Raw genomic sequence first — 18,220 nt, 5'->3', positions numbered from 1 at the left:
AATTGAATGGATTATCTACATTACGAAACACGACTAAATCACAGAATGAGACATGTCCGGATTAAGTTACTCCCATTTCATCTTAAAAACTCCAATTTTTTAAAATGGAAACCATAATGGCATTCTCCTTCAGTCAAAATTAAACGGACCCTTATAAACTAAACTAACCGCCTTCAGGGCGGGGAAGAATGATTGTCGGGGTAATCCTTATTACCTTCCTTGAATATGGCACAGAATGCACGTTCCCCATTCCTCTGGAAAAACACCACTGTGAAGAAATCTGTTGATTTATTTGTTTTTAAATAGGTGCAATATAATGTCCAGGTGATTTCATAAACTCACCTACAATACTGTTAGACCTGGGCGACTTATCAGCTTTTAAATTGTGAAAACTCCATCAGTGAAAGGCATGTTGAGATCATCCCATATTTCTGTGACTCATGCATATTTGATACTAGACTACAAAGCCACTGATCGGTGATAACAACATTGGATATTCCTGACATTTTTTTCAAGTAACTTGGGGTGGTTCCTAGTCACAGCCAGCTTATTCTTTGGTTTCTCGTAATAATCTTCTCTTTGGGTGGAAAACAAATTCTTAAACAATCTTGTGGAACTCTGATGTTGTCAATATCCTGTCAAATCAACCTTATTCAATACAGTAAGCATGTAGTTTACAATTTATTATGCTTTTTCAATATCAAAACCTTTCTTCATTTCAAAGAAATATCTCATGACAGTATGTCTAAAAGTTTCAGAGAAGATATTGTCACTGATATTGCAGTGACCATTTAGAATGTTTCAAAATGAATATTTACATCAGTGGAACCAGGGACATGGGGAACATATTGTGTGAAAATGATTCAGTAGATATGGAGGAGAAGATGGACTTACAGATGGACGACAGATAAAGATCCATAACATAGGCTCACATTGACAATATCATGTTGAGCTAAAATCACTCATAAAGTCTGTTTGCTGAAAACAACATTTATTTGTGTTCTATATAACAGAAACATACAAATATTTACAAGGCACAAATTACCAAAATAGAATTCAACAGAAGACAAACAAAGCACAATCTCATTAAAATCAGACCTTAGTTTTCACTGAGGACATCCCATTAGTGGTCACATCAGAACGACCTTTCATCCGACCAGTCAGAACGTCGCTTACCAGATTATGAAAGTGACAGTCAGAATGTGGTTACTAATCATGCAATTTCGAAAACTTTAACACAGGGTATTCCGAACGATGGTTACGGGTTTAACGACTGAATCCATACAATCTAGACCATCTATTTGCCATTCCAGAATGTTCTTTTGTTTAGCTTTCAAATTTGTAATCGAGAATTTGTCAAAATATGTTTCGAAACGTAGTCGCCAATTTGAATTTAGTGCCTTAAAGCACGAGAAAGCTTCCTCCTGATTGGTCATTCCATTGGTCGGTCTGACGTGACCCGTAATGGGATGTCCTCAGATCTTTGTTTAGCGGTATCGAGAACTAAGATCTGATTTTAATGAGATTGAACAAAGCAGAGCAGAAGCACCGAGGAGTGGGTATCAGGTCCTTGCAGGCATTGCCATGGACACAAGCACTGACGAGTGGGTATAAGGTCCTTACAGGCGTTGCCATGGACACAAGCACTGACGAGTGGGTATCAGGTCTCTCTCCTTACTGCAGGTGTTGCCATGGATACAAGCGCTGATGTTGGGGAGTGCAACCTGTTCTCCCAGGTTACCGTTGGCCAGGTGTCTTGTGATCCCGGCAGCGAGTTGTGATCCAGGCAGCGAGTTCTTCATGTTATTTCACAAACGATAGACCAAGTTTGTGTTCTGTCACATTACATTGCTACTTCAACACCGGCTTGACATTTAATACCATGTCTGTAGGAAGATGACAGCCTACAATCAGACCACTGACAGGTGAGAGATGGCTTCACATCATGACACGTCCAACTACAAGGAGACGCTTTCCTGCACCACAGTTGATGTGACCACATCTCCTACAACTTGACACAGGGTTTCAACAATTCTCAGTTTGCAGATGAAGGCTTAGCTACTTGACTGACACATTGTCAACACTTCATGGTTCGGAGGAGGAACGTAGTGTATACAGTACACACATACACAGCAATGAAGGTCATTGTTTTCTGAAAGTGGATACTTGTGGATCGACACACTAAATCATTCAGCAGTCTCATTGTACGGAGATTTGGCCACAGTGAGTGTGTAGAACACATGGTTCTAGATTATCAAGCAGGAGTTTAGTTTTCAATGGTGACACAAGAAACATTAACCATTGATAAATCTATAAAGTAAATCTTAGCACGCCTTGCATAAATGCCAGGTGATGGGATAGATAATATATAAAGTATGGTAGACAGACTGTATAAAACACCAGGTAGACAGACCAGGTCGATACATCAGGCAGATGTGTAAGGTATACAATACACACGGTTGTGTGCAGAAGCAAACATGGGACCTTCTCCCGAGGCAAGAGAGTTAATTGACTATAATAGTCCAGTTTCCACCCTTGACCAACTAGGCTGGTATTATGGAGTTATATTTTGGCTGGACTAACTAGTCTATGTATAGTCCAATCAAAATTGCACCTGGTTAGTAAACTGTAGTGCAGATTTTGGTCAACTGCAGGATTTGCCAAGCATGTGCACTGCCAACTCGTTGTCAGCAGATATTTTCCAAATCTTTTCATGTTTTTAATCAAAGTGCTCATGTGATTTCATGCATTTTGCGATGTAAGACCCGTTTTATCACAATATAGATCTTGATTATCGAACAGAACGTCCTGCCTTGGCGCCCTCATTTTGTGTGAAGCAAATGCAAGTGATATGAGAGATGGAATCTGATTGGTCCATAGGGGAGGCTTAGAAGGGACATCACTTGTTATAGCCAGTGGTGGGCGCTACGATCGAGCCCAGGAATTCCAGCCTAGTTCTGCAAGGGTGGTAACTGGACTTTTAAAGTCAGTTAACTCTCTTTCCTCGGGAAGATGTCTCGGGGCGACACTATGTACATGGGATGGGTCGTGATTTGTTGCTATGGGGACAGGAGACTTGTAGATGGGCTGGGACAACAAATAAATACAGAAGCAATTTACAATTACAAAACATGAATCAGAAAGTATTCTATAGACATCATAGAAAAAGAATATCACAAATATAACATTGATGTAATTCTGTTTTTCATCAGTAAGTTATGACTTGACACAACTGTTGCTATTTCCTGGAAGTTATCAATACAGCAGACATACAGTAGGGGACTGAATGGTCAGTATATTAAAAATGTTTTTCAAAATCATGTCCTAAATTATCCACATCCAGTCTCCAGATCCACTAACGAAGACTTTCCAGTAGTATTGTATTAACAGTGACAACAAGTTGACCCAGTGGGTCTCCGTGTTACAGTTGCCTCCTGGTGGAATCTACCACTTCAGCCACAGACTGGGGGTCAGACAACCACCCGCCTCAACCCCAAAGGTCCTCCGTCCGACCAAACTTGAAGACAATTGAACTGAAACAACAGCAGAGATACTCTCACAGGCCGGAGAATGTGTAATCATGTTCCTATATATCAACTGTTATAAGCACTACCGAATTCACTTGTGTTCATAACACTACAAGTTATGAAGAAAGTATTCCATTCAACATGATCACAAGAATCAGCTCTTATCCTCTTATCATATTCTGTAGAAGATTGTTTTATATTAATAAATTACCTGAAAAATATGAGAGCATTCTGCAGGAAGACAGCAATACCGGGCCAATCTGGAGTCGCATCTGGAAGATAAAAAAAATATTTACAAGGGCTGCATGTCACATATGGACTTCCATATATTAACAAGGGCTGCATGTCACATATGGACTTCCATACATTAACAAGGGCTGCATGTCACATACAGGACTTCAATACATTAACAAGGGCTGCATGTTACAGATGGACTTCCATACATTAACAAGGGCTGCATGTCACATACAGGACTTCCATACATTAACACGGGCTGCATGTCACATATGGATTTCCATACATTAACAAGGGCTGCATGTCACATACAGGACTTCCATACATTAACAAGGGCTGCATGTTACAGATGGACTTCCATACATTAACAAGGGCTGCATGTCACATTCAGGACTTCCATACATTAACAAGGGCTGCATGTCACATATGGACTTCCATACATTAACAAGGGCTGCATGTCACATACAGGACTTCCACAATTAACAAGGGCTGCATGTCACATACAGGGCTTCCATCCTTTAACAAGGGCTGCATGTCACATACAGGACTTCCATACATTAACAAGGGCTGCATGTCACATATGGACTTCAATACATTAACAAGGGCTGCATGTTACAGATGGACTTCCATACATTAACAAGGGCTGCATGTCACATACTGGGCTTCCATCCTTTAACAAGTGCTGCATGTCACATACAGGACTTCCATACATTAACAAGGGCTGCATGTCACATATGGACTTCCATACATTAACAAGGGCTGGATGTCACATACAGGGCTTCCATCCTTTAACAAGGGCTGGATGTCACATACAGGACTTCCATACATTAACAAGGGCTGCATGTCACATACAGGACTTCCATACATTAACAAGGGCTGCATGTCACATACAGGACTTCCATACATTAACAAGGGCTGCATGTCACATATGGACTTCCATACATTAACAAGGGCTGCATGTTACAGATGGACTTCCATACATTAACAAGGGCTGCATGTCACATACTGGGCTTCCATCCTTTAACAAGGGCTGCATGTCACATACAGGACTTCCATACATTAACAAGGGCTGCATGTCACATACAGGGCTTCCATACATTAACAAGGCTGCATGTCACATACAGGACTTCCATACATTAACAAGGGCTGCATGTAAGATATGGACTTCCATACATTAACAAAACCTGCATGACACAAATGGACTTCCATACATTCAGGAGTTTGCGCTGCAGCTTCAGGACACCAAGTCACATCACACTTAAACTGGGACGGCCTGATTGTTGTGGGTGTTGACAGTACTTACACTGGACAACATAGAAGCCGAACAGGATCCAGGACGCAGCAATCAGCGCACCGAACCCCAGCAGGAAACCGAAGAACAACCAGATGCGAGCTCCTGTGGAGATGAAACACCACGTCAGTGGGTGAGTGGGAGGCTTATTGAAGGAGTGAGAGAGAGAGTGAGTGCGGGAGAGAATGAGTGAGTGAGAGAGTGAGTGAGGATTAAGTTAGGACTGAGAGTGATTGAGGGAGTGATGGAGTGAGTGATGGAGTGAGGAAGAGAGTGATTGAGGGAGAGAATGAGTGAGTGAGAGAGTGAGTGAGGATTAAGTTAGGACTGAGATTGATTGAGGGAGAAAGAGTGATTGAGGGAGTGATTGAGTGAGTGATGGAGTGAGAAAGAGAGTGTTTGAGGGAGATAATGAGTGAGTGAGGATTAAGTTAGGACTGAGAGTAAATGATAGAGGGAGAGTGATTGAGGGAGTGAGTGAGGGAGAGAATGAGGGAGTGAGGATTAAGTTAGGACTGAGACTAAGTGATAGAGGGAGAGAGAGTGATTGAGGGAGTGAGAGAGAGAGAGTGATGGAGTGATGGAGTGAGTGATGGAGTGAGTGAGTGAGAGAATGAGTGAGTGTGAGGGATGTAACAGACCAGCACTACATGACATCTTACCTGTCTGTCCCATGCATCCATTGGTGTAGCTCTCACCACGGATCTGGCCATTTGACACTGAGTTTATCCTGAAGGAAACAATGAGAGAGTGAGATCTGGTTCAACAGACCCTTGAATTGTACTTCAGTTGTTCAATGTTGGTTTACTGAGAGTGCAGCCCCAAGTAAAACAGGTCTGAGGTCAACCCCACGGGCACTGTGATGCATCAAGAGAAGTTATCGAGGTGAATCTTGGCTAACCAGTGTATTCCTTGTACTAGTGGCAGTAAAGGGAAGTAACTCTGACAATATATTCTTGTACAAGTGGCAATCTCCGCAAATGGGCTATCACCCATTTAGAGGGTTGGGGTTAGAGGGCAAATTTCAAGATTCTTGTACTGGCTGCTTCCACACTGACGGCAGCAATGTTACCATTGGTTACCGAGAGTGTAACGGTGTCACGCACTGAGAGGGAGCTTGGTACCAGTGGTAGGAAAGGAAAGTAACTGTGACAGTATTCATGTACATGATGTACTCATGGTCGCTATGGAAGTAACTGTGACAGTATTCATGTACTCATGGTCGCTATGGAAGTAACTGTGACAGTATTCATGTACTCATGGTCGCTATGGAAGTAACTGTGACAGTGTATTCATGTACTCATGGTCGCTATGGAAGTAACTGTGACAGTGTATTCATGTACTCATGGTCGCTATGGAAGTAACTGTGACAGTATTCATGTACTCATGGTCGCTATGGAAGTAACTGTGACAGTGTATTCATGTACTCATGGTCGCTATGTAAGTAACTGTGACAGTGTATTCATGTACTCATGGTCGCTATGGATGTAACTGTGACAGTATTCATGTACTCATGGTCGCTATGGAAGTAACTGTGACAGTGTATTCATGTACTCATGGTCGCTATGGAAGTAACTGTGACAGTGTATTCATGTACTCATGGTCGCTATGGAAGTAACTGTGACAGTGTATTCATGTACTCATGGTCGCTATGGAAGTAACTGTGACAGTATTCATGTACTCATGGTCGCTATGGAAGTAACTGTGACAGTATTCATGTACATGATGTACTCATGGTCGCTATGGAAGTAACTGTGACAGTATTCATGTACTCATGGTCGCTATGGAAGTAACTGTGACAGTGTATTCATGTAATCATGGTCGCTATGGAAGTAACTGTGACAGTATTCATGTACTCATGGTCGCTATGGAAGTAACTGTGACAGTGTATTCATGTACTCATGGTCGCTATGGAAGTAACTGTGACAGTATTCATGTACTCATGGTCGCTATGGAAGTAACTGTGACAGTGTATTCATGTACGCATGGTCGCTATGGAAGTAACTGTGACAGTATTCATGTACTCATGGTCGCTATGGAAGTAACTCTGACGTGAGGTATGTATGTACTCGTGGTCGCTATGGAAGGTACTCTGACGTGAGGTATGTTTGTACTCGTGGTCACTGTGGAAGTTACATGAGGTATGTATGTACTCGAGGTCACTATGGAAGTAACTCTGATGTGAGGTATGTATGTACTCGTGGTCGCTATGGAAGTAACTCTGATGTGAGGTATGTATGTACTTGTGGTCTCTATGGAAGTAACTCTGATGTGAGGTATGTATGTACTCGTGGTCGCTATGGAAGTAACTCTGACGTGAGGTATGTATGTACTCGTGGTCGCTATGGAAGTAACTCTGATGTGAGGTATGTATGTACTTGTGGTCGCTATGGAAGTAACTCTGACGTGAGGTGTGTATGTACTCGTGGTCGCTATGGAAGTAACTCTGACGTGAGGTATGTATGTATGCGTGGTCACTGTGGAAGTGACGTGAGGTATGTATGTACGATTGGTCGCTATGGAAGTAACTCTGACGTGAGGTATGTATGCGTGGTCACTGTGGAAGTGACGTGAGGTATGTATATACTTACAGGAAGAAGGCCACAGTGCCGATGACCCCAGGTGTGTGGTATGCATGGTTGAAATCCTTCATGTCAGGATAAACAGCAGCAGCATCAATAACAATCCACCAGCCACTGAAGAACTGACAAGAAGATACGACATCGTTAATCCTACTCCATGTAAACATGTGATTGAATACTGAACGGTGCATTAGAGACGTTCTCAGAGCTGGCTCCACACATCATGCTTATTTCCATTATTTCCATTGAAAAGTGAAAAGTAAAAAATGCAAAGTTTCACAGACAAGCAGTATAGAAGAAAATTTGACAATTTGTGTGTTTACTCAAGAAATGAAACTTGTTCGTGGATAACTGGAGCTTATACTTTTGTTTTCCAGTGATCTCACGTAACGAGTCAGGCATTTACTTTCAACAATTGGGACATGCATGAACCAAGTCTAACCCCCCGATCCAGTTAGTAGCCTCTTACGACAAGGATAGTCACCTTTTACAGCAAGCATGGGTGGCATGGATGGATCTTCACAGGTACTGATTACTTTGTAAACGATCACTAATAATTTGTGATGATAGGGTATTGGCTAATTAGATTAACTCATTAGCCCAGCAGAGCTTCAAGCATGCAACATGAGTTTGATCCTCCATGTGATGTAAATTGAAATCTGACAAAAATGAGCTCGGTAAAATGCACTAATTCCCATCTCCATACATAGTTTATGCAAGTGTTCAGGTAAAACAATTGCAACAATGCAGTTTATCGGGCGCAGCCCGAGCTCTACTATCCACTCAATTACTGCGCTATTGTGCTACTGCTGTTTCGCTATACTGTTACCGTGCCTCACGCTCCGGTTACTCTCGCTTCACGATCCAACACCGGTTTTCTGTCTCAGGGAAACTTACATGTCTTTACAATCCAATACCTGTTGTTGGTCTTAGGGAAACTTACACGTCTTTACGATCCAGCACCCGTTTTCGGTCTTAGGGAAACTTACACGTCTTTACGATCCAGCACCCCTTTTCGGTCTTAGGGAAACTTACACTTCTTTACGATCCAACATCCGTTTTCGGTCCTAGGATAACTTACACTTCTTTACGATCCAACACCGGTTTTCGGTTGTAGGGAAACTAACAAGTCTTTACGATCCAACACACGTTTTCGGTCCTCGGGAAACTTACACGTCTTTAAGATCCAACACCCCTTTTCGGTCCTTAGGGTTAGCTTACTTTGGGCAAGGGTTAGCCATAATTTCTAACCTTTCCAAGTGTTAATATGGTTAATCTGATTGGTCGGTCGTGTTAGGGTGGCATAAACAATGGCGGGTGTGGTTTCAAGGAAAGATTAATGGGAGAGCGGCAACAATGCAGTTTACCGGGCGCAGCCCAAGCTCTACCATCCGCTCAATTACCGCGCTATAGTGCCAACGCTGTCTGGTTATACCGTTACCGTGCCTGACGCTCTGGTGACTCTCGCTTTATGATCCAACACATGTTTTTGGTCCTAGGGAAACTTACACATCTTTACGATCCAACACCCATTCTCGGTCTTAGGGAAACATACACGTTTTTACGATCCAACACCCGTTTTCGGTCTTAGGGAAACTTACACGTCTTTACGATCCAAAACCCCTTTTCGGTCATTAGAGTTAGCTTGCTTTGAGCAAGGGTTAGCCATAAATTCTTACCTTTTCAAGCGTTAATCCGGTTAATCCCATTGGTCGGTCATGTTGACATAAACAATTGTGGGTGTGGTTTCAAGAAAAGATGAATGGGAGAGCGGACTGTGACGACACACGCATGCGCAATTCAATGTTTACTGAATTACGCATGCATGACAATGGGGATTCTAATGAGTCGTTAAACCAGCACTGATTACATGTGATAGCGCCTGTGGTCCAGTGGTAGAGCGTTGGTTAATTAACGCATTAATAAGCAGAGCTGGTGAGCCGGCTAGGCGCGTTTGAGCCGCCACAGCGCTAATTGGATCTGAAAAAGTGCGCCAGGTAAAGTGCACTACACGCATGCGCAATTCATTGTTTACTGAAATTACGCATGCTTATTAATGTGGTGCTAATGACCCGTTAAACGAGCACTGACTACATGTGATAGCGATCGTGGTCCAGTGGTAGAGCATTGGCAAATCAACGCATTAATTAGCCAAGTCGGTGAGCCGGCGAAATGCGTTCGAGCTCCCACAGTGCTAAATGGATCTGAAAAAGTGCGCCTGGTAAAGTGCACTACACCCAAAACAATTCACAATCAGGCATTTTGTAACTAACTTTGTGACCTACAACGGGTACCTGGGTAGTTAATTTGTATTCGTCCGAGCCCTATAGAGTAGTAATATAGCACTACAAGCATGATCCTGGTCTAGGGTCATCCTATCCTGGTTAGAAAGAAAACACAACCGTACCATTATGCCAGATATGATAGAAGCAACCAGATTCCTCCTTTCACCAAGTTCTATGCAATCACATCGTGGTAATTGGCAGTTGTCTAAAAATCCAGACATCTTGGCAGCTTAGATGGGAGTTAGACTCAGACGCACCGATACTGGAACTCCGTGGATGTCACTTCACTGCAAACGGACAATTCACTTCCTAACTTCTGGATTAGTTTGTTTCAGTATATCTCGACAAGTCTAAGGGTCCATAAGTCCAAAATGTTGTATGATCTTCAGGTAACAGTTCCGCCCACAGACCGAATTCAGGTTTCGATGACACACAAGCTTGTGACAATGTTTGTACTTTATTTACAAAGGCAAGACATGGCCGCCATATTACTTCCGGTATACGGTTATATAGAAAACTAGAAACTGTACACGGAATGTTTTTGTTGTTGTTTCTCTAAAACTATATCCAGCAAAGTTTGTGCAGCAAACTTGGTCTTTTGTACCACAGAACGATCTTTCTTTATTTGTTTTGCAAGCAAAAATGATTCACAAGCAGACCCGTGTTGATAAAGCAGACATACATGCATGTTTAGAAAGCAAAAACGAATCAGGTATCTCCAATATTTGATGAGTTTTTAATAAATAACTAATTCCGATTAGAAGAAAAACCTCACATATTCATGTAGAAACGCTGAGATATTTGAACTAAGTCTCAACCTTTTACATTCGTAAAAAAGACTGTTGTGAGAGTACCGGTAGGGGGAAAATGAAGCGCACGTAAAATACTCGCGACCTAACCATGTTGAGCTCTGATAGATCCACGGATATTTCGGAGACCGAAAGACTGAGCTGAGGACAATGTGACCTGTCTGTGAACACAGCACTGCGGGCGTGGTAGTGCTTCATTTCGGTACTTGAACATTGTTTGACTATATATACTTGTAGCTGCTATGGTTGGCGTTACAAGACCCAGTTATAAATTGGTAGAACATGAAGACGTAAAACATTATTTTGATAACAACTTCTTTATTATTTGTAATAAAGAATACAGTAGTTGATATCGATAACAAAGATGGAGTGAGGTGAGGTGAAATGGAGTTTAACGTTGCGTTCAATATTATTGCACTTATATAGTGACGTGCATGCACATGCGTGTCTGCGTGTTCTAGTCCGGACTGATGCCGATTTATAGTGCTAGCCCACTAAGATACCATGCCGCAGTTTAAAATGAATACCCCACTCAGACACAGTATACTGACTCCGAGCCGACCAGGGTGCCGTTGGACAAAGCGATCTTAAGCGCTGAGGTGATCGTACGTAACTCCCATACCTTAACATAGACTTGCGACAGTCGTAGCGCTAAGGTTGTTTTGTACAACGACACCCAGTCCTTGTTTTAGTCCCTCAATGCCGAGCCCCAGACAGGGTAACAACAAGTACTTTCTTTTAACGTCTTTTGGTATGACGCGGCCGGGCATCGAACCTCGAACCTTCCGCTCTCCGGGCGGACGCTCTACCACTAGACCACGGAGGCGGTCAACAAAGATGGATGTCTTCATACTCTCTGCAGGTGTGGACTTCGTGTTTTAGGGGGTGTCAAATTTCAGGCACCTGTCAGAACACTCTAGCACCTCTGGCGTCCACTTGCGTAACGTTTACTCTTACGTGTGTCACTATTTACACACTAGATTACATTCCAAAACACCAACAGACATGTAACAACAATGATGACGTATGTAGATCTATACCTGAAACTTAAGATAGGACGATCAAAGAGGTTTGTAGTTTTGCCGCTTCTAAGTTTCGTGTTCATATCCGGACGCAATCATTGCATGGAACACATAATTAGACATGCTGATTTCGTCAACTCTTTTTGTGACACTTTTTTGTCAAGTACACATATAATGGGTTAGATGTTTTCAAAATTAATTCATGATAATCTCCAATACGCAAGACTCTAGGCTTTGTCGGTAGCAGTTCGCTAACACGGAAAATATCAGCGCCATGGAAAGCTTATAAGGACAGTCTGCTTAGAACACTCAGCCAGTGAGAAAACATCATCTCACATCTCGCGAGGAATATCATCGATTGCCGTGCGTGCGTGCGTGCGTGTGATACGTGATAAATACAAAGTTAGTAAGTTAGTTATTCAATGCATTTTATCTTTTGGCACGTAGGAATGAATGAATCTTGGTCTGTCTTTCTTAATGGATCGGAGCTCAATTAATTTCGCAAACTTAAACAAGCGCTGAATTGTTATTTTTAAAAATAAATTTAAATATCGAAACTGACACTTTAATATATGCGTGGCATATGTATTTTTTCAGTAAAACAGGGGCTTGATTATATTTTTAGTCTCGAGTGACTGCAAGTTCCAGGTAAAGACAACGTGACAACCTCGGACACACATACACCTCAAGAAAGATCACACTCCATATTCTCTTTTCCCACTGAACTAATTCACCAACCCATCCTTAATAAACAAAACAATATTGAGCGACATACAGGTTATATATTATATTTCATTATCTGCAAAGACACGCTGTTAGACAGCGCTATGGCTTTGCTTGGGAGTGTGGTACTGTTAACAAGGAAAGTGGCCCTTTTCTGCCTGACCACTTCTATTTATATCCAGTCAAGATCAGTTGAACAAATAATTCAAATATAAAAAGCAGTCGTACAATTGACGCTTTGTGGCCAGTTAGAAAACTGTTCGGCCCACAAACTCCAATATATATACCAACGGAAAAGGTAACCCTGCTTGATATAAAGTTCAATAAATTACATTTATTCTGAACTGAAATAATGTATCTTTCAACACGTATTCTTGAAATCACCTAGACATAAAGGTCGTAATTCAAAATTTGCACGTGCCCCGACGTCCAGCGGTACACCTTGATTTGCTTCCATGTCACCGTCAGGCACGCCCAGCTTGGTGTGGAGACAGCATCTGTGGTCTGAGCTTCACAAGACAAGGCTTGGATAGAATGTCGTACGCTAGCCGGACGATATCGTTCGAGATCATGCTGTACATTTGACGGGAAGAAACGCCACGTTGCAGCAGGATAATGGCGCCCACATGTTGCACATGTTGAAACAAACTTATAAGGGCAGCATAACATTGCTGTACTGCCATGTAGGCTGGCTCTCCCAAATTCTGCCCCTAGGAACATGTCTGGGATGAGGTAGGTCGACTATTACGATAGGACAAGAACCAGCCGATAATGTTAGCTCAGTTGGACCACTGATTGTCGGTGTAGTCAAAGTAAGATAACACACAATCAGTCTCACAATGGTCAACGTTGTTGGTCGTCTATCAAGTTCCTATCAAACTTTGTGACAAGCATGGGATACTGGGGGCTGGTCTGTCAGAGATTGCCGTGACAAGCATGGGGTACCAGGGGCTGGTCTGTCAGAGATTGCCGTGGCAAGCATGGGGTACTGGGGGCATCTCATCGCAGCTACAAGTCATCTTAATATCACCGTACTCATCTGTCTTCTCCTCCTTGACAGGAAGCCGGAAGTTGACCTCGTTCTCGCTGACTCACACAAATCAGAAACTAATTCTTTGGTATACCAACAGGCATGTAATCAGTTGCGAGCAAAGCAGGATTGTCACAGATCCGCTTTGACTGAGGGGTCCCAGGGTGGTGGAACAGTTGCAAGTGCCAGTCTGATTCGACCCAACACGGTTTCTTCCAGAAGCGCAGACAAAAGTTCAATTTTCACTGCTGAGGTTATGTTTACAGATCTGGTTGACAACAAATAGCGCACTTACAAGTGTTTCCTCAAGTCATTATTTCCAGTGAGTTTGGAGCTACATGTACATTACGGATTTCTTTACTGGCCAATGCAGCCGCGTCATATGTTTGTTGCCCAGCCATGTTGACATTAAAATCCGATGATGCAGCTGAAGCAGCTCTTGACAAGCCACATCCCCTCTTCATGTGCTCACACAGTGATCATAACAATAACAAAACATCCCATGCAACCAAGGTGAATACACCCAGGTGGCATCAGTAATCTTCATGATTAAAACCAACAACCCGCCACACCTACAGGGGTTGTCAGGTAAGACATGATGATGTTATTTAGCGAAAATATTGCTGAAACTTGACGAAGATGAACATCCTAAATGCATCCTCTGTGATGAAAGGTCGCACTCGATTCGTGGAATCAAGCAGCCAGTCTGAAATATGTGTTTTGTATTGTAAGTTGGGAATGTGTGTTGAAACAACATGATTATAATAGTTCATGGGGTTTTCCTGTTCCGCTTTGTTTTGTATTGCATGGTGATATTTATCCGACTTCTGTACGGCCTGATGAACTTCATTTAAAATATCAAACTTTTTCCTCGGTATATAACGCGTAAGTATTGCCATATTGCTTGTTCCCTACCCAATCCGTTGCAACATCTAAGATACCTTAGGGGCGGTCGGGTAGTCTGGTGGTTAAAGCGTTCGCTCGTCACGCCGAAGAACCGGGTTCGAATCCCGACATGGGTACAGCGTGTGAAGCCCATTTCCGGTGTCCCCCGCCGTGTTATTGCTGGAATATTGCTAGAAGCGGCGTAAAACCATACTCACTCACTCACTCACTCTAAGATACCTTAGCCGCTGACTCTAGTTTTTGTATTGCCCCTTTCCCTTTCCAATATCCTCGCGACCTAGTGTAAATTTTATCCATTATTAATTAATATTGATGTTTGTATGTTAATACAACCATTTGGGCAAATGTTCACATAAGTGTAAAACAATGGAAAATTACAAGGCAACAAAGAAAGAACTTGAAAAAGCTATCGAAGCATTTCTGCCCCGGGACAAAATTATCAAATGGCGAGAATTACCACAAGGCGTATATCTTATCAGGGATGTGAAGCCATCCAAATACGGTCATCAAGTGTTTCTTTACAATTGTGAAGAAGGGGACTTTCTGGACTAGTAAAATGAACAACAAACTCAAAAAAAATTGTTAAATATCACCACGTTCAAAATAATGGTATGCGTATGAGTAAAAATAATAGAGAATATTTTCATTACAATTTAGCTTAAAGTACATGACGATCCTTGGATAGTAATCATGTAATTCACAGGAACTTAAGACCCCCATAGAAGCACTGATAGGATTCGCGAACAGTTCAGTTGGTGGTGAGTCAGGATCCCCATAACCTATACTACTACATCACCAGCGTAGACAACATCGTGTACATCACCAGCGTATACAACATCGTGTACATCACCAGCATCTACAACATCAGGAACATCACCAGCGTATACAACATCGTGTACATCACCACTGTATACAACATCGTGTACATCAACACCGTTTACAACATCGTGTACATCACCACCGTATACAACATCGTGTACATCACCACTGTATACAACATCGTGTACATCACCACCATGTACTATATCGTGTACATCACCACCGTATACAACATCGTGTACATCACCACCGTATACAACATCGTGTACATCACCACCGTATACAACATCGTGTACATCACCACTGTATACAACATCGTGTACATCACCACCATGTACTATATCGTGTACATCACCACCGTATACAACATCGTGTACATCACCACCGTATACAACATCGTGTACATCACCACCGTATACAACATCGTGTACATCACCACCGTTTACAACATCTAGTACATCACCACCGTATACAACATCGTGTACATCACCACTGTATACAACATCGAGTACATCACCACTGTATACAACATCGTGTACATCACCACCGTATACAACATCGTGTACATCACCATCGTAGACAACATCGTGTACATCACCACTGTATAAAACATCGTGTACATCACCACCGTACACAACATCGTGTACATCACCATCATATACAACATCGTGTACATCACCACCGTATACAACATCATGTACATCACCACCGTTTACAACATCATGTACATCACCACCGTTTACAACATCATGTACATCACCATCGTATACAACATCATGTACATCACCACCGTATACAACATCGTGTACATCACCACTGTATACAACATCATGTACACCACCATCGTATACAACATCTTGTACATCACCACCGTATACAACATCATGTACATCACCATGGAATACAACATCATGTACATCACCACCGTATACAACATCATGTACATCACCACCGTATACAACATCGAGTACATCATCACTGTATACTACATCATGTACATCACCATCGTATACAACATCGTGTACATCACTACCGTATACAACATCATGTACATCACCATCGTATACAACATCGTGTACATCACCACCGTATACAACATCGTGTACATCACCACCGTATACAACATCGTGTACATCACCATCGTAGACAACATCATGTACATCACCACCGTATACAACATCGTGTACATCACTACCGTATACAACATCATGTACATCACCACCGTATACAACATCATGTACATCAACACTGTATACACCATCATGTACATCAACACTGTATACAGCATCGTGTACATCACCACTGTATACAACATCATGTACATCACCATCGTATACAACATCATGTACATCAACACTGTATACAACATCGTGTACATCACTACCGTATACAACATCGTGTACAACACCACCATATACAACATCATGTACATCAACACTGTAGACAACATCGTGTACATCACCATGTGCAACAACACTGAACAGTTGGGTAAATCCTCTTGCTTTGTCCTGCATCCATTGATGCTGTATGGACAGAAGGGAGTCCTGTATGAACAGGAGGGAGTCATTTATGAGGAGGAGGGGGTCCTGTATGAACAGGAGGAAGTCCTGTATGAATGGGAGGGAATACTGTATCAGGAGGAGGGAGTCCTGTATGAACAAGAGGAGTCCTGTATGAACAGGAGGGAATCATGTATGAACAGGAGGGAGTCATGTATGAACGTGAGGAGTCCTGTATGAACAGAAGGGAGTCCTGTATGAACAGGAGGAGTCCTGTTTGAGGAGGATGGAGTCCTGTATAAACAAGAGGAGTCCTGTATGAACAGGAGGGAGTCCTGTATGAACAGAAGGGAGTCATGTATGAACAGAAGGGAGTCCTGTATGAACAGAAGGGAGTCCTCTATGAGGAGGAAGGGGGGGATTGTGTGAACAGAAGGGAGTCCTTTATGAACTGGAGGAGTCCTTTATGAACAGAAGGGAGTTCTGTATGAACAGGAGTCCTGTATGAACAGAAGGGAGTCATGTATGAACAGAAGGGAGTCCTGTATGAACAGAAGGGAGTCATGTATGAACAGAAGGGAGTCCTGTATGAACAGGAGGGAGTCCTGTATGAACGAGAGTGCGCCCTGACAGAATATCACCGCCTTAACACCGTACAGCTCTCTGACCAGCTAGCAGACTGTGCCGGACCAGGTCATGATAGGGTGGATTAACGCGTTCCATTCACGTTAATCCAGTGATCTGTCATTAATCTGCTGACGACAAGTAGGAGTATGTGAAATAGGAGCAAGGTTGTGGAGTTGTATAACCTCCGGGGGTTACAATGGCGGCTGGGGGAGGGGTGTGATTTACTGTCTACACTGGGACGCTCTGCCTGTGCTGTATTGTCCCCGAGGCCCCTGGGTAGGGAAAGATGCTGTCAAGGATCCGCCTATCTCCTTCACATAAAGTTAATGGCCCGGGCACTCGTTGTGGTCATTCAATAATCGGATTTAGGAGGAATCGATGCGGCTTGAAGGACTTTGCTACACGTTCAGGTGTATAGAATTAAACACCTGTTGAAAGGCTGTATTGAGTGCCTGTTTTCGTCAACACTGTAAAAGGGCAGTTAAACCGCTGTCTTCTCGGTGTGACCCTCCTGATGGCGGAGACACAGCGGGGGCGAGATCAAGCATCCCCCTGCAGTGCTCACCGACATACTGTTAAAGTGATGAAGTCAGTCACATGCATAGGGTTAAAGTGATGAAGTCAGTCACATGCACAGGGTTAAAGTCTTTCTGGTTGAACCCAGCATTCTACCAGCTGTACTCATACTCATGACAAACATCAACTGATGTAAACACCTCTCAAAGTCTTATAGAAGTCAAATGTCGGCAATCATAACGTCAAAGTAATAATCTCTGCCATGTTATTATCTTTTAAACCCTGAAAATATTGGGATCGATTTTTAGTCACGTTTTCATCATTTCGGCTGAGGTTGCATAAGTCAGTTG

General features: G+C 42.7%; 1 protein-coding gene across 1 annotated transcript; it reads right to left on the bottom strand.

The window, feature by feature from the left end:
• Positions 1 to 993: 993 nt before the first annotated feature.
• Positions 994 to 10,410, bottom strand: LOC139474568 (transmembrane protein 50A-like). The gene is made up of 6 exons (XM_071257632.1): positions 10,042 to 10,410; positions 7,644 to 7,756; positions 5,715 to 5,782; positions 5,065 to 5,157; positions 3,739 to 3,799; positions 994 to 3,533 (listed from the first exon to the last, which is right to left on the bottom strand). The coding sequence occupies exons 1-6, from the start codon at positions 10,138 to 10,140 to the stop codon at positions 3,488 to 3,490; spliced, it is 480 nt and encodes a 159-aa protein (XP_071113733.1). The 5' UTR covers positions 10,141 to 10,410; the 3' UTR covers positions 994 to 3,487.
• Between the last annotated feature and the right edge of the window lie 7,810 nt (positions 10,411 to 18,220).

Source organism: Haliotis cracherodii, unplaced genomic scaffold, assembly GCF_022045235.1.
Source record: "Haliotis cracherodii isolate W230 unplaced genomic scaffold, xgHalCrac1.p SCAF_3, whole genome shotgun sequence".
In the NCBI taxonomy this organism is placed as follows: Eukaryota; Metazoa; Mollusca; class Gastropoda; order Lepetellida; family Haliotidae; genus Haliotis; species Haliotis cracherodii.
This window is presented reverse-complemented; position numbering and strand designations above follow the sequence as displayed.

What these genes read in the sequence shown, in the direction of transcription:
- LOC139474568 (XM_071257632.1), bottom strand. Translation starts at nt 10,140, where the DNA reads ATGTCTGGATTTTTAGACAACTGCCAATTACCACGATGTGATTGCATA. An exon ending in CGGCTTCTATGTTGTCCAGT is followed by an intron (nt 3,800 to 5,064) that starts GTAAGTACTGTC and finishes TTTATCTTCCAG; the next exon opens with ATGCGACTCCAGATTGGCCC. An exon ending in AATGCTCTCATATTTTTCAG is followed by an intron (nt 3,534 to 3,738) that starts GTAATTTATTAA and finishes CTGTTGTTTCAG; the next exon opens with TTCAATTGTCTTCAAGTTTG.